The 21,073-nt window shown below is 36.7% G+C and overlaps 1 protein-coding gene across 1 annotated transcript in view; it reads left to right on the forward strand.

The window, feature by feature from the left end:
* Nucleotides 1–557: 557 nt before the first annotated feature.
* Nucleotides 558–21,073, forward strand: part of LOC107655945 (rap guanine nucleotide exchange factor 2-like) — a 48,110-nt gene continuing 27,594 nt past the window's right edge. Inside the window, exons 1-3 of the mRNA XM_016443582.1 lie at nt 558–1,243; nt 17,824–17,894; nt 17,976–18,032. Coding sequence (XP_016299068.1) covers nt 1,175–1,243; nt 17,824–17,894; nt 17,976–18,032 — 197 coding nt within the window. The 5' untranslated portion in view covers nt 558–1,174. The remainder of the gene's footprint in view (nt 1,244–17,823; nt 17,895–17,975; nt 18,033–21,073) is intronic.

Below are 21,073 nucleotides of genomic sequence, written 5' to 3' on the forward strand. Positions count from 1 at the left end.
TTATATTCTTAATAATACGTCATATCAGTAGGCCTTATAAATGCCTTATAAAACACTTCCAAAATGATAGCTTTAGTATATTGCTTAGAATGTTGTTCACATCTTAAATTGTTTATCAATATGTAATATTAAATGAATAATGAGGCTAAGTGTTTAATTGATGATGTCTAAAAGTCTAAGAGAAAACATAGCCCGTTGTTGGTTACTGTGTCACGTATTTCATTTGCCATGTAGGGCCGAGCCTAGAGGCCTACATCTCATAGCAATCTTTGTTGTAAATAAGATATTTATACCGGTTGTGAACCAAGAACAGTTTATTTTAAATAAATAGATTTTTTGAATTGAAAACATTTAAGTGTTTAAATATGCGCCTTTAGATCCATCGTCTTTTTTTCTGGATGTTTTCTGGTTATGTAACGCGCTTTGTTGTCCACTGGTCGCCGCTTTATGCCGCTCCATTATCACAGCTCTACCTCAAAGTTGGGCTGAACTTGTTGTCCACTGGGGGCGCTAGAGGCCGGCCGTTTAATTTCTTGCTTCAAATCTTGTGAATCACGTTGTCACCGGTCCAGTTTCACCCCGCCCGCCCGTCCGGTGTTCGGTGTCCGTCGCGTAGTCGCTATGGACGCACGTCACTTTGTTAAACTACTCCAACTTGGATAAACGGACGTGTAGCGTCTGCTTTCGCCTTCGACGCAACAGAAGAGACTCGCCGGACGCGGAGTGATGAACAGCGACCCCGAAACAACGGAGCTTACGCCTGTAACGTTATATCCGTGAACCTCAATCCGCACACAAGACAATGCTCAGACATTTGTGGACGTGTTTTGTTGTTGTGTAGTTGTTTCAGTGATGTTACTCGGCAAAACGTGATTCTGTTGCCCTGTAGTCATTACGCTCTCTTTGGAAAGAGATTTCTGAATGCCACAAACTTTTAAGGGTGTAAATATTTGCCCCCTGTACGCCGCTGCGAGGATCTACTGTTACCCGTGCTTGCTTTGAATACAACTCCAGCCCGGGGCTCAGAAACTGGCCCACAACGAGACATTTGTCTTTTAGGGAACGTGTGGGGTTTTTACAAATGACGGCTCAGCTTAAACGAAGGAGTCGGAAGCGTTAGAGGAAATGTTATTACTTTAATAAAGGAGATCTTTTGTGATTGCACGCGGACAGAATGGCTTCATATGTGGACAGTAGTTTTCGGCACGCGATCATGAAGAATCCTGCCGACAGGACGCAACAGGTAAGAGACCACTGTTGCCTAGATAGGGAACGCGCTAGATTTTGAGACACAGCTTGCGTGTTTGTGATTGTTTACGTGCTTCGCTGCTACACAATAGATAACGTCAATTGTTTTGAGAAACTGTAGACTGTCTAAATGAAAAGTTTATACAACTAGAAAACGGTTTATACATATCAAGCTGCCCTAAAAAGTCTCAAGAAAACCGTTTATACAATTGAAGCTGGCTTAATTGTTTCATTTAAACGTTTTAAACATTAAACCAAAATCAGCTTGCGATGTATAGATTGTTTAAAGTAGATGTTTTCGTATACAGTTGATTTAAATGTCCGAATAAAACAGTGTCGCCAGTTCATAGCGGCATCAGACATTAAATACATTGCTTCATTTAGACCAGCTTGTTTAAAGGCGCCACAAGCTCCAGTTCTACTCATTTTTGGGAAATTGTGGTGTCCCTTTAGTATGCAGCCAAACAAAGTCGAGCAAGTTACTATTTTGTTCCACATCTACGCTCAGTTTTGTCGTAATCGGAGCCCACAGGGTTTTTTAAAGAGTTGCTTAATATAGTCACACTCATCAGAGTTGGTAGGACCTTGTTTCTGTGGTATTTCAGACGCGTATTACTCATCTATCGGAAGGGAGTATTTCCTCACAATGCCCTGCAGTCCAGACTAGATCATCCTCATTTAAACCATCTGAAATAAACAAATGGCACAGCGCCATTTAGCCCCTGACCACAAGCTCATTAGAGTTTCAGCTCTGTAAACTACCAGCATTGTATGAATGTCCGCTGTCTGTGGTCACTTAAAACTACGTTTGACTTCTGTGTGTGGGATTTTTGGGTTGTGAGTCTCCAGCCCAGGAATTAAATGAATCAAAAAAATGTGAGGAATGTAGTTTATAGTGTAGGCCCTTCAGATCTGGGCCTCTTTGTGCTGCCATGAAGAATTAAAGCACTTCCTTAAAGGATTTCATATTTTGCTTGTATTTAGTGTGATATGTTTAGGTACACTGAATACTCTGCAGCCCTACATAGGATTATGGATCAGGCCCTGGGACCTCTGACTCTCAGGGGCCTCAAGCTGAAAGAAACCCAAAAGCCACTGTTTGAATGTGTGCTGGTGGCTGTTGGCCCAGTGTGAAATAAATGAAGAGATAAGCACTAACACCTTCTGAACACATTATTGCAGCTTTGATGTTGTGTACTAACTTTTGCATAATTAAGTAATTGCATTGTGTCTCTGACTGCAACCTGTTTGTTAAAAATCTGGGCAAGTAACTAAAAGGTTGTATGTTTAAATCTGCCAGGGGTTCATCCATGAGCAATTACTGTTGTGTGCTTTAACAAGCAACTTGCTTCCAGTTTCCAGTGGGTTTTTTTTTTTTTTCAGTAAAACGTGTTGTGTAACTGTTACTTTGGATAAGTATCAGGTCAATGATAAATTAGTAATATTAGGCTAATCCACTAGATAGGAGATTTTCAGTTGGTTATTAATGTGGGTCCTTGTGGTAATCAGATTATCATGTTAAAAGTAGTGTTTTCATCAAGGACCAGGCTGGGTTAAGGCCCACAAAGTTATTTTTCATTCTTTATTTAGGGGTGAAAAGAAGTTCAAAATACCTTTGCAGTGGTATACTATTAACAAACATCCCAACGTGTTTAGATTAATATGTAAATTTGGCAAGTTCTGCAATTCGGCAATCCAGTCAAGTCACGCTACAATTATTTATATAGCACTTTATACTGCTTGCTCTAAAGCAAGCAGCTTTATAGTATAAAAAAAAACTGCATCGATGACTCTTTCAATTAGGATTACAGATCATGTGTTCTTGCTTTCACTCATGGACATCTGATCTCGGACTGAACAGAATAAATGAGCTGGAGAAGATTTCTACGTCAAAAGCAAGAGCAAACTTCTCTGGAAAGGTTTTTATTTTTTGCCAAGATGTTTTGAACTCACAAATTTTTTAACTTGTTCAAAATGACATCACACCAGTTCGTTCTTCGCTTTCACTTGTGCCTTTAATGTATGCCTATAACTTTTGTGAGTTTTTTTTGTTGTTTTTGTTGTCTCTCTTGTTGAAGTAATGTTCCCATATTTACAAATTGCAGTAATTTAGACATCTACTACTTGTCGCCAAAACAGCGTTAATTAATGTCCAGTACAAAGAGTGCTGTTTTTGTAGCATTTTCATTGGATTATTTCTTTTCATCAATTTATTGTGGCGATCAAACATAGACTGTGCATGTGCGTTAGTGATGATTGTGGCAAAAAATACACCCATTTGTGGTTCTAGTAGAACTATATTGGAAATCAAGCCTCCCTGTATGATTAGCCATGATTTTAAGTTTTTTTGTAAACATGTAGATGAAAAGATTGTCAATATTACATATCAAAATAAACACAAAAATCCTTTTTATGTGGTAGATTTGAATCCATTAACATGATCCCAAAACAGTTTTGAACCAGATGTCGTTTTGGTTAGTTTTCAGGTTTTTTTTGTCCTTTTAATTATTAATATTTTTACAAACAGTACTCCCTCTCTCACTGACACTTTGCATACAGTTAATGTCGTGATTAAATGGAAGTAACAACATCTCTTTTTTTTTCCTCTGTTGTGCCAAAAAAAGGTAACTTGTAGTCAATTTTGGAAGGGCGGGGTTTATACAGACTAAATGATTGGAGAAGTCTGGTATTTGTCACCAGAATTTATGTTTTCACTGCTATTATTGTAAATGAAGAGGTCCGAAAAATGAGAAACACACATTGATGAATCTTTCACAATAAGATCTGTAACAAGTGGTCGACCGATATTGGTTTTTTGGCAGCCGATGCCGATATCTTGGAAAGCAGGGTGGCCGATATAAAGCCGATATAATTTTATTTATTTTAATTAATGTTTAAGAAATTTGAAATCATTTGAAAATGGATTAAAAAGTAAATGTGTTAAATAAACATACTTAGACTTTAGATGACAAAGTATTTTTCACAAATAAATAAATATTTAATACAAAATATAATAAAAAAGGAAGTACACACTGTAACCAACCGGGCACTCAGTATTCTGGGAAGTTTGTGTGCATTGGGATTTGGGAATCATATTTTTTCAAATAAAGCCAAGGTAACACTCATTTTACATACAGCACACAGTGGAAATGACATGAATATGGCAGTGGGCAAATGCATAAAGCACAGCATAATTTGAAATCACGAGTTTAACGTTTGTCGATCACGCGTCTCCAGTGAAGCTGAACTCTTCCCGGACCTTCGTTTCTCTGTAAATTAAGGGTGCACACTATTGCTGAAAAACACAATCACTACTTAGCAGTCAGATGTCCGTATGCACAAAGGCACAGATCCCTAAACAAGACCATATCTGCAGATGAAACTTTGTTTGTAGAAACATTATTTAAATTTGAACTAGCACCAACTACACCACGTTATGCTCGAGAAGCTGCAAAAGACACAGGTGCAAGTGGAATGTAAAAAACATGGTGGCATTCATTTTTAAGAAAATATAATGGGCGATATATTGCGTCACCAAAAATTATTGAGGTCATGTACATATATTGCGCATTAAGTCGATATATTGATTATTGCGACAGGCCTACCGTCACGCAGAGAACACGTGATCATGCAGGATACAAATGCACACTTCACAAGATCTCACAACTGGATCCGACTAAGTTTGCAAGCTTTGTGAAATTAAATGTTCATTAGTCATTCAAAGATTTGTTTAAATGATATAAATGCGTTTTTGCTGAATGCTGACGGCAAACAAGAAAGTATTGTAGTGTTTGCCTTTCTATTACTAATAATATAAAATCAATCGTTATAATACTTTTTGTATGCATTTTAATTCTTTTGTTTAACCGTTCTGATTATTATACAGACTTCTATCCATATTAGACAGAACTGTTAAGGACGACGGCGAACAAGAGGGAGAACGTGAGCACTGTGCTGCCGCTGTCAGCGCCGTCAAAATAAAAGTCCCGCCCCGAACGCATCGGCCAAACAGGAAAACTTATCGGCCGATGCCGATATTTAAAAATATCACTATCTGTAACATGCATTTACAAAATAGATAGGATAAATTGTATATATTATGGGGTAGCACAGCAGTGGTGGGAAAAAGGACAGGAACTTAGATTAGGCGATAATTTGGTAAACTGCCAATAGTATTTGATCCATAAGGACTTGCCACTAGGGATGTAACGATTCACTCAACTCACGATTCGATTCAATTCACGATTTTAATGCATTATACAGAGGCAAGATGTAAAGAAAAAATACCATCTAAACTTTTCTAAAGACAGTAAGTTCCCCTCAGACATACATTCATATAAACTCCTACACCTCAATTAATCGCGATTTGTTTAGCATCTCAACCGATTTGAATCGATTTTCAACCGGCTCGCGGTTAATCGTTACATCCCTACTTGCCACATTGTCTTTTTTTTTTCCTTTTTGTCATTTTCCTGTTTCTTTTTTATTGTTTACTATAAGCATTTGCACAGATGCCATCATATAGACAAGCAGACGTACCGTTGCTGCAGTTGGTTTATGGTCAGGGCCTCAGGTGTTTGTGAAACGGTGGCACTGGTCAAAGATTTAGTCACACTGTTGCAGTCATATATTTCCACTAGGTCTGTGCAGTATATTTGTGCTGATTCGAATAAATCTAGCTTACGCTGATGCTGTTTTTGCTTTAATCAGAGTTTGAGTAAGAAACATTTTAACACTTTCTTACTTGCAAGACAAAACCGCTCTGAGTCTTTAGAAAACTCTTTGAAATCACTGTGCTTGTGACAATGTTTCTTAATTTTTCTAAGGAAAATAATTGTGACTATAACAAGAATATCACCCTGCCCTAATTCACACTATAATCAATTGTTTTGCCTATATATCTTTTCAATCTTATGTTTTTCTCTCTTCCTGCTTTTTCTCTTTTTCACACGCTCATTCAGTCTCATACATGGTTAAAATACCAGATGCCCACAATGAGAGCGGAAAGCCGCGCTGAAACTTACTTATGATTGTGCCTGTGCACAACATTATCACAACTGTGGTGTGTGTGTCTGTTTGCATGTAAGGAAGTGTGTTTGTGTGCCGTTTGCTATTATCCATTTGTAAACATTTCAGGATATTGAAGCCTTGCGAGAGACTCCATTCTCTCCTTACATAACCAATTGTCTGTGTTCCCCTGCCAGTTATTATGTTTTATAAGCCTGTTATGTCCGTGAGCGCGAGCACACACATATTAGGGCAAGTGTACAACAGGGGCTTTGGAGTTTTAAGGTGTTACTTCCTCATGTAATGACCCTCGCCTTGGTGTGCTTGCTGCTGAGAGCAACAGGAAAAGAGCAGAAGAATGAGATGTACTGAGATAGGAGAGAAGTAGAAGAAAAGGAGGAAGAGGGAATAAGAGAGACAAACAGAAAAGCGAAAACAACTTGATTGAGATTGAAATCTAGGCACTAAACTTTAGTCTTTAACTACTGTATTAGTGTTAATTGTAAGACTAAAGGTGTTGTTGTAATTCTCAAATCAGACTGGAACGTGACAGATTTGTATTTACTAATATGATTATTGTTAATGTATACGTTCACATAAACACTTTAAGAGCAAGGGGTCAAATATACGGACCACAAGCTGAATATGAAATACAATCGAATGAAACACAATCTGACAAGAGTGCTTTTCATTTAAGGAGAATTAATAATTATGGTTTAACTTTCACATTAATTTTTAATATTTGTATAAAATATTCATATTTTAGCTGCAGTTAAAATCTTTCATTTGTTGTGATCCATTTTTTTATGCTTTGTTAAACAGCTTGTAAGTAACACAACTGTCCCAGAGTAACCCAGTTCATTTCCTTATCTTACATTTTTAATACAATATCAAATAAATGTAAAAAGTATTTAAAACTTATTTCAACTTTCTTACTTACTCACTCTCTCTCTCTCTCTCTCTCTCTCTCTCTCTCTCTCGTCTTTTATTGTATGTATTGTTGATTCTGTGTAAGCTCCAGAAGAGCATGTACACTAATGTTGAACAAATAAAACTCATCCAAAAATGATTTTTATTCCCCTGCTTCTGAGGCTTCCATGAAAATTACCTGTTTCATAATTATGACATATCATTCCTTCCATTTACCAAAAACAGTGCCATGTAGAAAAAAGAAATCTTGACATTTATGCCACCCACACACATCTCATAATTTTTTTCCTCCAAGCCATAAAAGTGCCATGTTTCATCTGCATGATGACTTAATGTGGGACATCTGTTTGTCAGGGTTTACTAAATCTTTTGAGCTTGCTGATGTGTTGGAAACATACATCAAATCTGAAAAGGAACCATCTGCTCAGATCACTTGTGGCTGTGTAAGGACAGCAAGAAAGTTTAGCAAATTTTGAGCTCTCCAATGATCCCGTGTATACTCCGATTGCTATTTACTGAATTTTATGTTTCACTCCAGTTAGAAAAACCTGACATCAAAAACAGATTTGTATCACAAAATGTAAAAAATAATTTTGCATTGTGAAGGTCTGATTTTGTGATCTGTAGGGAAAAAGAACGATGTTTATACAGTCTAATTTTACTTAGGCATTGTGTAAAAAAATGGACTTTGGAAGTGATTCACATTCTTCCGAAACACATTAGCCCTGCAGTTTCATAACAATGGTTTCATTTCCTCCCTCCTGCCTGTTTTTGTGTAGTAGCGAATCAGCCATTAGTGAATGAGACCTCCTGGAAGGGCTTTTAGAGAAATGCAGAATCGCATGTTGAGTTTTATATAGTGCAAAATCACATGTTGTTTGAGTTTTTAAACAATAGAAACACTTCTTCACTGTTATCTTTTGTAATACCACACGACTCAAAAAACAGTTGAACTTGATAACGCACCAAATACCTACAATATAAATGGTTGGTGATAGTTATTGGTAATATAATTAATTCCTAGTTACTGTTTTACTAGTGTCTAGTTAGTTTAAAGGGGTCATCAGATTCTTTAGGGTCTTAATGAAAAGTCTATAACATACTTTGGTTAAAATTTCTCAATGGTAGTGTAAAACAACACCCTGTCAAAAACGGCTCCGTTTACAGCAAGCCGTTTTGGTGCATTTCCTTTTAAACACTAATGAGCTCTGCTCACCTCGCGTCTCTCTTCCGTGGGGTGACGCGCAGTTCTCTGAGAGACTGTAAACTTTAGCTGCATTCATCGTGAAACTTGCTAACTAGCACATTATGGCGATTTGCAAAATTCATTAAAAAAAACGTATACTCACTTCTTCTGGAGGTGAGGCTGGATCACGAATGATTCGCGCAAACATAAATGCATTTAGGTAGATCGGGGGCGCATTCCCTTCAAAAATAAAGGTAATCAACTGTGTCTTCAGCGGCTCAGATGTCGGGAGTAAATGACGACTGCTGTGTTCTGGTCTACACCTGCTCCGGCGTCGAAACAATGGTGGACTGTTTACAGCAGACTCCGGGCAGATCGAAGGTAAAATGCCACTGTCAATCAACAATCGTGGGAGGGGCCTTGGCCTGTGTGGCGTCACACAGCCAAGAATCTGAGAATGGCTTGATTTTAGAAAGGGGTTTGGATTTATCGAGATTAAAAAAAAAACACTGGGTGGATTTTTATCATTATAGGATGGTTGTGTACACACACTGCCAAGACACATGTCAGTTCAAACAACATGTAAAAATTAATTTTGCATCCGATGACCCCTTTAACCAGTCAGTTTTGCATGCAGAATAGGGCTGGTCGGTATGGTGCTATATATCATGACAGTATAAATCTATCGAAAAAACATGCATGAATGAGAAAATAAGAGTGGGATGTGTTTGATGTTAGAGTTAAGCGCAATAAGCTATGGGAAAAGAACTCAGTGCGGTGCTTGCGGTGACACACATACACAAAGTGTATGTCTGTAACGCCTGTAAAGTGTAACGCCTCTCTCAGAAAGCAGGTGGTTGCGAATTTGGGACATGCATGATGTTTCACATGACTAATCACTTTTTATGTTTAAGAATCGCTTAATATTTGATTCATACCGACCGTGAAGATTATGCAGTGTTTATTTGCTTGATTCTTCAATTTTTGTAGTATTTCTTACATGTAAATAAACCTCCTGTAGCTGAAAAACTTTATTTTAATATGTATTTTTGTTCTGTTGTATTTGTCCTATTGTTTGTCATTTGCTTCTTTGTTCTTATTTTTAATAACAAAAATAGAATAAAATGAAAGGAAAATGGCTATATTGAGATGAATATCGTTATCGAGAAATACGTTTTTGGTGTTAGATGTAAGTGAAGCAGTATGTTCTGTATTGGCTCAGATTAATACTTTTGAAGTACACCTCACAGAAACCTAATAGAAAAAACATTGCTGGATGGGTTGGAAATGTTTTTATTTGAGTCTGGGGCCAAATTCTCAGCTGTGATCCATTTATTCTTTTTCCAGAACTTTGGTGACATCATTAAGGTCAATGGTGAACTGAATTGGAGTATTTTAAGTAAAGGATGTTTCCGTTTTTTCCCCATTTAGGCCCACTGCGCATGAGAGGGGGAGTGAGAGTAATTTCTCCGATCCTGACATAAGTTTTTCTGTTCCTCTCTCCCTTCATTAAAGTGATGTGTCAGTGCTGATAAGTGCATTGGCACATTGCTGTATTAATAATGTCTTATCAGCTTTTCCTCTCCTCCTTCCATGTTCTTCTCAATCCTGTGTATTAATCTGAACTGAAGTAACTCCTCGCTTGTCAAAATGTGGATATGGACACATGTTTTTTTACACATTTGAGCAGAATCATGTCTGCAAAATCCACTAGTCTGTAGCGTTTTTATAAATGCATGTTTAGTGAAATTAAAAAGTGGGCTAATAGCAGGAATGTGAAGGCGGGTGTTTTCATTACTTCAGTTCTGGTATGACAGGCCCTCACTGTAAGTGTGTGGGATCTTTTTAGATTTTCCAGAGGAATGGTGACTCAAAACAATGCTTTGTTCTCATAGGGAAAAATAATGAAAAGACTGCCTTGACTTTACTAAACTGCTGGTCTTGCAGTGGACATGATGTAATGTTTCTGCTTTCTCGTGGTCTAGTATTAGAACATCTTTGCAAGGCCTGCCTGTTTCTGTAATTGTTTTTGGTGTGAGTGGATCTCCTCTCTGATAACCTTAAGGAGTCTGATAGCTTAAAGGAGTTTGTGGATGTTATGGAAAGACATGAACCAGATTAGTATTTCCTCATAGCTATTATTGCCTGCTAGTGGATGTTTACTTGGAATGGCTGGTTGAGATGCTCAACAAATCGAAATGTTTGCTCTTATCAACCTATGACAGATTTATAATTATCTTAAGTTTGCAAGTGAAGCTGCGATAGTAGAGAATATTTAACATAAGTATGTGTACATATTTAGATTTAAAAGCAAAGAATAAATCTGGTCTGTTGTGTTTTGAATTTGAATGAACAAGAATTCCCGTAACACAGATACACAGCATAAGCAATCTAGTTACACGATGTTGGTGTGCTTTTAATGGACTAACTGGAATGCGAGTAATTCGCGGTCAGAGGTCAGAATCTGAATTTATGTGTAGTCCTCCTAGGCAATTGTTGTATTCAACATTTATGTGTACCGGATGCATATGGATATTTGGTGCATTAACAATGGCTTATTCACCATCTGAACTGTAGCTCAGACAATGTTTTACTCAATTTAGCAGCACTCATTTCTCATTTGTGGCATTGCTCTTAAATCCTTCCTCGTCTTGTTCACCCAGCTGGCTATAATGGTTTTTCCCACCTGCTAACCCTGCCACCGAGACACCGGGGTGGGGGGAATTTCACGCTTTACACAGAATGCGTTGTGAAACTCAGAAACCACACAAACACAGATGCTGGGCAACCGTTAGCTTTTTAGTTTTATTTGTACATTTTTAGTTTGCATTTTCCCAGACACTTTCTTAGGAAAACAATTTGAAAATAGTTGTTGGGTCAGTTCCCTTAATAGGAAAACATTGAATCGTGTTCTAACAAGTCATATATTCACATGGACGTTTTTTCCCTCATGTTGTGTCATCAAAGATCTCTCAGGGCTAAAAAGCCATTTGTTCTGGACTATAAAAAAGACATCAGTTTTATAATAAGTGACCACTGTGTTTAGACTTGGTTACCTCCGTGTTTGCCAGTGGTACAAAAGAGGACTTGATCAGTCTTCCACAATTAGAAAACAACATTTCATGCGAAGCCGATAATATGCTGCTCTTTACTGTTGACAGATCTTCATTATAAACTTATACTTATATAGATGTTGCAAATAATTGTCCCTTTAGGAAAAGTGCTGTGGCTGTAATGTTACAATAATTTCGGACAGTAACTGTGGTATTTTATAAATATCATGGTTTATAGTACTCCACACTCAGAAAGAACCATGGTGTAGGCTACATGTCCTAAAAAATGTGGTATTTCCATGGTACTTTTTTGTTCTTTTCCATGGTATATGGCGGTAATGTTTTGGTTTTAGGTAAAAATGTGTGCTCATATTGTATTAATAATAGTATTTGCATCTGATTTACACCTATGTAATAATATTCTTTGCTAATCTGTGTGATTAAATATGGCGCTTTTCGACTGCGTGGTACGACTCGGCTCGGCATGGCTCAGTACGGCACGGCACGGTTCGGCTCGGCTCGGTTTGCGTTTCCACTGCAGTTCAGTACCGCTTTAGAGTGGGCGGGATTATTCACATGTCGTTATAGTTGCACCACGCGCCATTAGTGACTCACGGTTAGTTGTATAACTGTTCACATGGCTTTACTAAAATGTACCTTTGCACAAATCCGTGAGAGAACTGAAAGGAAAGTGGGTGTAAAGTTTCTTTCTCTGCAGCGTGTGTTGGGTTGTATGATTTTGAGGTGGCTGTGTGAATAATAACAGCATTTTATTTGTGCAGAAAAGAAAGAAGGAAAGAGGGTAAAGAAGAACTTGTACACTAATTAATGTAGAGGAACATTGGCACATTTCAACAGTCGATACTGAGAACTTCATTGAAGGTATCGGCTGAAACAGCATACTGATACTGATGTCCTCAACTACACAAATGACAGAATAGGAATCTATGAGGAAATATGTGTTGTTTTTGTGTAGTACTGCCAGTAATTTGACTATTAGTTTTCAGATAGAGGAGGAGTGGTTTCAAATTTCAACAGATTTAAGAGCTCTGAAGAGAAAGGAAGCTCAGGGGATTCATTAAGAATAGAAAGTAAATATCCTTTTTTGGCCTTGAATTTTGATGAAAATCGATTCGATTTTAAACATGTTTACGAGAAGGAAGTTGTGCTGAAAAGCCTGTCAGTAACTATGTTTCCATCCAAAGATTCGAATTAAACGTATGCGCAAAACTGGAATATCGCATAAAACATTAGTGAATAAAGCACCGTTTCCATCAAACGAGTCAAAGAGAACAAAATCATCACTTCCTGGTAAACTGGCACTAAATATCATTATAAAAAGAAGCAGCCACTGAATATAGTAATTTTCATATATGATAAATTACTTGCGCCTCAGAGCGAGCAGACGAAACACAATAAATGCAGTCATTGCTTTCGGAGGTGGATGCCTGCTGTTTGGGAACGCAGTCGTGTAAGACAATTATACAGAAATACTTTGACGACAGACTTTGCTCAGGCATTTCAGAATGACCATAATAACATATAGATGCTGTGAACGAGATCGGTCCACTGGTTAGTCAAGTTATCCCGTCTCATAGCGCAAAGTCACATGACTTTTTCGATGCACATGGAAGAATTTATTCGGTAAATGTGTTTCCATCGTAGTTTGTGCATAAGTTTTTTTTATGCGCATTTGTAGAATTTATGCGCATCTTGGCCTTTCCATCCAGCGTTTTTTTAATGCGATATTCCAAAATGCACATAAAAATAGGTGGATGGAAACACAGCTTGTTGCACATGGGTCAAACAGAAGACAGAAGGTAGTTCATTTTCCCTGAAGAATTGTTGTTTGTGTTTTCCCTTCCCACAGTCTAACTAACTAACTTATTTATTTATTGAGGCCTGGGAGTGTCACAGATGTTAATAAAATATTAAAAGTTGTGTAAAATATTGAAGATGTTTTTGTAGCTGTTAATATTTAATCAACTTAATATTGTTGTTGAGTAGAGTGAAACAAGGAAATGAATAATGTACTATTTCTAAGCTAAATTGTTTGAGTTTATTTTTATTCAATAATAGTTAAACTGGTTTTTAGATCAATTATGGTATGCATCTGAATTTGAATTAGTCTGAATTGGAATGATTCAGTTATTCCAAACAATTGGAAAGAAATAGTGCAAATTTAATTGTCTAAATGTGTGAGAACCCTGTTTATAATGGGTGATTTTTCAGATTCTGGTAAATCCATGTAGGGCTAGTTTAAGGATTTGAAACTTCTTATGCCAGGCTGTGAGAAAATGGAAATGAACAGTAACTGTTGCTATTTCACTGAAAAGGAACTGTAACTTAACTTAAAGTTACACTGACATGTTTTTTCATTGTTTCAAAAACGTTGTACTTTTATAAGTGAAAATGAAAGTGAATGTCCTATTTTTAAACAGGACATGGCAACAAGTGTGCAAATAAGTATTTTCCAGAATTGATTCATTTATTTGAGTGATCCAGTGGCCAGGTCTTCTACAACTAACTGAAATGTGACCTTGGTCTCTTGACTCAGAGGACTCAGTCCATTGCCATAATCAGAATTCTATGTGCGTGTCTGTCTCTCAAAGAGGAAATGCCATAGTCCAAGAATAAACATCCCTGCCCTTCTACTCAAATCAACCAATTGCAGACCACAGCACACCACCCCTAAATGGAGCCCAGTGGGCAGTTTGAATTTAGTTTCATTTGACTGTAGTGAGTGCGGATGAGGGAGTGATGGATGGATGGGTTGAAGGGGAGTCAAAGAACATGAGAAAGGTTGTTGGAATGTCAGGGAGGAGAGAAGGAAAGTCAGCATGTCCCATTTGAGTGAGTTTACTGTGAAGAGCTGATGGTACAGATTATGTGTGAATGTTGTGGCCTTTAAAGGTCTCCACACTTCACTTCACACAAACTCTGAGACCATATTGAAAATCTGGGATTCAAATTCAGATTTAAACCTATAATTAATCAGTTTTACAATTTTAACAAATTAAAAATAATTAAACATTGTGATGTAAAATTAAGATTATGTACGTTTTCACTCTTATATGTATTTGTGTAAATTTATTTTATATTATATTATATTTGGACCTCATTGTATGTAGTTTGTTTTTATTTTCTGACAGTATGAATCAAGCAGTCATCATAACCTAAGCATAGAGCCAATATGACCTCATCACATCCGTGAAATGTTGAAATCTCATACCAAGTCGCAGGAAATGCCTAGTTGGTAACACTAAACTTGTGTCAACAGGACTGCATGACCGTCCCTTAAAGGGGTCCTATTATGCTCTTTTACAAAGTCTTGATTTTGTTTTGGGGGTGTACTAGAACACTGCATGCATGATTCCAGAGGAATCGCGATGCATTCTGAAAATCTAAGAATCGTTCCACGAATCGATTCTGAATCGATTTATCGTCCCAGCCCTAAATTGTCACCTGTCACTCACTCAGTGACACTCGTCTCATTCTATTGAGTTGAAGTGCTCTGTTATGGTGTTACGGCCCACTACAGTCTAATCTGTCGCAGTTTCACTTTGTTCATAATCCAGTGTTTTCAGCAGCCCAGTTCACAGTTGATGCTGCAAGACCCAGTGCGCGTGTTTAAAGGATAAGTTCACTTCCAGAATAAAAATGTCCTGATAATTTACTCACCCCCATGTCATCCAAGATGTTCATGTCTTTTTTTCTTCAGTCGCCAAAGAAATTAAGTTTTTTGAGGAAAACATTCCAAGAATTTTCTCCATATAGTGGACTTCAATGGTGGCCAACGATTTCAGTGTCAAAAATGCAGTTTCAATGCAGCTTCAAAGGGCTCTGCACGATCCTAGCTGAGAAATAAGGGTCTTATCTAGCGAAACGAAGTCTCGTCAGTTTAAACATTTAAGCGCAACAACACGCAATAGAGAACTCTGTACGCGTGCAGTGTTTACTGTGCACCCATACAGAGGCCTGTGTCTCTCAGACAGCGCGCTGATGCTGAATTGAGTTCTATTTTGTGTGTTCTTGCACTTGAATGGATAAATATGTCAAGGTATGTCAAAGTACAAGTCAAAAACACAGTCAGTTATGTCTTAAGGAAACATGAACAGCTGAAGAAATCACGTGTATCATTATAGATCCATTCAGCCTTAAGGTAACCGAGCTGTGTTGTTAATATAATTCAAACAACAAAAGACAGAGAAAATCACTGTTAGACCTGCCTGAAAAACTGTTTTCGTTTGTATATGTTCTATTCTGTTTATTTGTATCATTGGTTTTAATTTGTTTATTTGTTCTTATTTTATTACTGACTTCACTTTTTTATGTCTGATAACTTTTGATCATGTTTGAACTTTGTATAAATTAGGCTAGTAGTTTTTCTGTAATATATAAATTGGCATTGAGCCATGTTTAAGGGTGTAACTGGCAAATGAAAAATGAAGACATTTATTCCAATTTTGCTACAGTAAACTAAAATAATATAATTATACTACAATATTCTTTTTCATTTTAAATTGCAGTTGTATTACAACATAATATAGTTCTTTCTTAGATATAATAATAATAATAATAATATTTATAATATAAAGTTGTTGTTATTATTATCATTCAAATTGTTTGGCTTTCTAAAATGTGAATGTGATGTTGACTGAGACAATATCACAACAAAAAGTGCACCAGATTGACTTGCGTTTAAGTCATTTTGAATCAAATTTGAATATTTTTTTACAGTATTGTATCGAAGTTATAAATTCTAGTATTGTGACAACACTAGTTTGTAGTCACTTTTTAGTTTCTGTTATGAAAATTATTTTGGGTCTTTGAAGGTACTTGTACTTGGCTTGAGGTTTTTCCGTCTCGCTGTTTTCTCGCATTGCAGAAGTGTGAATAAAGGGTTTCTATATTAGCATTAATGTGGTTGCATCTGCTGTGTATAGCTCTTTCCTCTTCCTGGTATTCGATATGCTCTTGCATAATAGGTTCATATAGCTAACCTCATTGAAAAGAATGATTGTTCAGCTGCATTAACAGAACAGTCTTTGACCATTCGTCCAACCAGATTTTCCTAATCTGTAATTTGCTTCCCAAATCATCCATAGACAAGTGTCTATTAGACCAGCAACATGTATAACAGACACAATTCTTGACCAGTGCGTTGCAAGCACACAGTCCTGTTGTATACCTAATATTGCATTACTGTGGCAGTAACAAACATCAACAACAACCCTTAAATGTATTTGCCATTAAAACAAAAGTAGCTAGCTTTAAATATTTTTAAGGTTTGCTCAGCAATGTTTTGGGCCAACATAATGAACTACTAAATTGCTAGGTTGTGAGACGCATCCATATTGTCTTTTATCTTATCAAAAGAAGAACAGAATAATGACAGAAGTAGTGAGGAAAAAAGAGACCTGAAAGTGAAGGAGTGAATGATGGAGTATCTGCAAACATTCCATTCTTGTTAAACACTAATTGTGTAACTTAAGATGGGCGGAGTTAAATAATGATTAAGTAGGGTTGTGCATATACTGTGTGTTTGGTATATGATGTGTATTTATTGTTTGTGTATATATTCACATATATAGGGCACCTCCTACTGGTGCTTTGGTGTACATACACGCAGGTGTTAAATGACTTAAAGGGGGAAAAACAGGTTTAATCAGGGAAATTTGTGTCCTTGTATATGTTTGTAAAAAATATTTATATAATATTAATTTACTTATTTATTGCTGCTCATGTTTGTCGTGTGTTTTGTGTTTGGTTTGCTAAACCTCTTAAATAAAACATATTTATTTCCCCCCCAAAAAAATTACAGTTGAAAAAGGTGCTTAACCCTTTAAAAAATGTCCTCGGCTAAATTAAAGTCTAACTAAACATTTTTTAGGTTTGCCATGTTTACAAAATTTGAGACATATCTAAATATAGATTTATTTTTCCATCAATGAACATAGAATAAACAAATTAATTATGTAACAAAAAACATTTTTTAACATTTAAAAAACACATTGAGCTCTAGATATTATTGATAAATGTATTATTTAGTTTTTTCTTTTTTCCTACAATAACTTTAGTATTGGTTGGTTGGTTGAGTTTGACAAATGCAGTCAATAATACAATTTGTCTAAAAAGTTGAAATAATCTGAAATAAGATTATTTGCTTGTCTTCATGCTATGCTCTAGAAAAGGTCGAAATGCTTGGGTGTCACAATTTTTAGAAATGCTAAATGTGAAATCATTTGTTAACAGCAAATGGTTGTGTGCAAAATGTGGCACAGAGCTAAATGTTATGGTTTTGGTAGTAAATAGGACACCAGTTTGTACCCTATTCATGTAAAGTGGCATCACTGTAAAGTAGCAGTGTATGACCTTCTCTATGTCTCTGTTTTGCAGGATCTGCAGATCGTGTACTCGTACCTCCATGGCATGGAAGCGCTGTCCAACTTGAGGGAACATCAGCTCAGGTACCAGCGTGTTTGTCTGAGGGTACTTTCATTTCTACATTACAGAGGGAATGTGCTTAACACTGTTTATTTCATTTGCAGGTTGATGTGTGAGACAGTTCGATATGAACAGCATGAAGCTAATGAGGTTTTATACTAGTGAGTATCCAAACGCGCACACACACACACACTCAATACACTCTCACAAAGGCTGTCAGAAAATGTATCTCTATCTAGGTCAGTTTATCAGAGGTTTACATCAAAGTCACAAGGATGATTTTGTCCACACACACACACACACACACACACACACACACACACACACACGTTTCGCTATCTTAGTGAGGACATTGCATAGACTTCCACTGATTTTCTTTCACCTAACCCAACCCCTTCCCTTAAACTTACTCATCACAGAAACATATGCAGAACACTAGATTTAAATCAAAACATCTTTTGGCTGATTTATAAGCTTTTTCAACTAGTGCGGTCCAGTAAAATGTCCTCACTATCTGCTCACTCTCCCTCTCTCTGTCTCAGACACAAACACACACCGACATCTGTCTGGTGCTCAGTTCATTTAAATCTGTAACGTCCATCTACAGACGGGGATTAAGCTTCTAAAGGCTTTTTGAATATAGACACACACACTGCTTATTAAAATAAAACATTCTGTTCAGGACCCCCTGTTTGCTTGGGTTACCGCTGATATAATGAAAGGAATTAAAGGAATATTTAAATATCATCAACAGTATTAGTGAGTGACACAATATCAGTTTCCACGGAAAATATTTTGGGGTAAAAAAAAAGCAGTTACACTGAGCACATTGAGCCAGGCAATGAACATTAAAATACACACGGTTTCAAAAGTACAACCACAGGACATAAACGGTATACTTGTTGGCATGAGAGTATTGTCTGTAAAGTGTCTTACATCCAAGCTGACTTTGTTAGCCTGTAAGCATGCCAGAAAGGGACTGTTTACATGCACTTTAAGCTTCTAAAGACTTTTTGAATATAGACACACACACTGCTTATTAAAATAAAACATTCTGTTCAGGACCCCCTGTTTGCTTGGGTTACCGCTGATATAATGAAAGGAATTAAAGGAATATTTAAATATCATCAACAGTATTAGTGAGTGACACAATATCAGTTTCCACGGAAAATATTTTGGGGTAAAAAAAAAGCAGTTACACTGAGCACATTGAGCCAGGCAATGAACATTAAAATACACACGGTTTCAAAAGTACAACCACAGGTCATAAACGGTATACTTGTTGGCATGAGAGTATTGTCTGTAAAGTGTCTTACATCCAAGCTGACTTTGTTAGCCTGTAAGCATGCCAGAAAGGGACTGTTTACATGCACTTGTTTGCATTACAACAGTAACACATAACAATAAATTCATCCACCTAGAAAAGTATTTCCACCTGATAATGCATGACTTATTGAAGTCAGGGTCTTATTGAATGGTTAGTGATTTAACAAAAATACAAACTTCATATTTTACACTTTACATTTACTTGTATTTTTTGTGAACATTACACCTAAAATATTGTTGATTGAGCCTAATTTGTATTGAATCTAGTACATTCCTTTTTTTTTGTTACTCAGTTCATACTTAAACGTTCAAGTAATCCTTTTACATAGTCTGGCCAAAATTTCTTATGGAAAAGTGAAAAAAAGAGTCATGCTAGCTCATCAAAACCTGGAACATTCCCCATCACTTGTGTACTTTTCCCCCATTTTTCCCCCCACATTCAATATATTCATCCACCTAGAAAAGTATTTCCACCTGATAATGCATGACTTATTGAAGTCAGGGTCTTATTGAATGGTTAGTGATTTAACTAAAATATTTTACACTTTACATTTACTTGTATTTTTTGTGAACATTACACCTAAAATATTGTTGATTGAGCCTAATTTGTATTGAATCTAGTACATTCCTTTTTTTTTGTTACTCAGTTCATACTTAAACGTTCAAGTAATCCTTTTACATAGTCTGGCCAAAATTTCTTATGGAAAAGTGAAAAAAAGAGTCATGCTAGCTCATCAAAACCTGGAACATTCCCCATCACTTATGTACTTTTCCCCCATTTTCCCCCCCACATTTTTCTAACTGTAACCTCCCATTATCTGCAGTAAATCACTGTGGTGCAATGCCTACATTAACCAGGCTGTCAAAGTCTGTGCTTTCCAAAACACACAAAATCAGCCATGTGCTTCTTTTCACTGGGAATTGTGTTGTGCAAAATGCGTAGGCTCATATGGTTTCCCTCAGCATAGTTTAAAACCCACCAGTCTCAACCTCATATGGCATGCCCAAGGACCACCAACAGTTTGTTCTCTGATTCTTTTCGCGCACAAAAATGGCAAGTGCTTTCTCAAACTGGCATGTTTCAGTCTGAGGAACAAAATCATGTTTGGGTGCTTGGCTTCTGAGGAAGAGCTATCTTTTGAACGCTCTATTTGAAGAATCCTGAAAAAAAGTATCATGGTTTCCACAAGAAGTACTAAGCAGCACAACTGTTTTCAACATTATTAATAATAAGAAATGCTTCTTGAGTACCAAATTAGCATGTTTGAATGATTTCTGATCATGTGTAATGATGCTGAAAATTCAGCTTTGCATCACAGGAATAAATTACATTTTAAAATATATTAAAATAGAAAACAGGTATTTTCAATTGTAATACCTTTTCAAAATATTACTGTTTTACTGTGTTCTTGATCAATTAAATACAGCCTAACTGTGAACTTTCTTTTAAAAGCCTTTGAAAAATCCACTGTATTTTTGAACAATACTGTATATCCCGAATGTAATACTTTTGGATAGGGGTGCTCCGATCAGGATTTTTGAGGCCGATCGCTGATCACAGAAAGCAGTATCTGCCGATACCGATCACCGATACCGATCTTTTAAAAACCTTCTTTTTATTATTTCCATATCATAGATAAATTATCATTCCACTCCAATCAGGATTTTTAGGGCCTGAATTTCATTTTTGAAAATGGGGGGAATTCCCCTCTTAGGTGACTCTTGTGAGAGGGGAAGCAGCTTTCACACAGGAGTCCGCTACTGATCCGTGGCTGTTTACCACAAACATTCATCCATTATTTTAATTTCAAATCCAAACATTGTCACTGAAAATGCTTTTTCAGCATTGCAATTCTTTTTTTACACAGTACAGTAA

This window comes from Sinocyclocheilus anshuiensis, unplaced genomic scaffold (assembly GCF_001515605.1).
Source record: "Sinocyclocheilus anshuiensis isolate Anshui unplaced genomic scaffold, SAMN03320099.WGS_v1.1 scaffold85, whole genome shotgun sequence".
NCBI lineage: Eukaryota > Metazoa > Chordata > Actinopteri > Cypriniformes > Cyprinidae > Sinocyclocheilus > Sinocyclocheilus anshuiensis.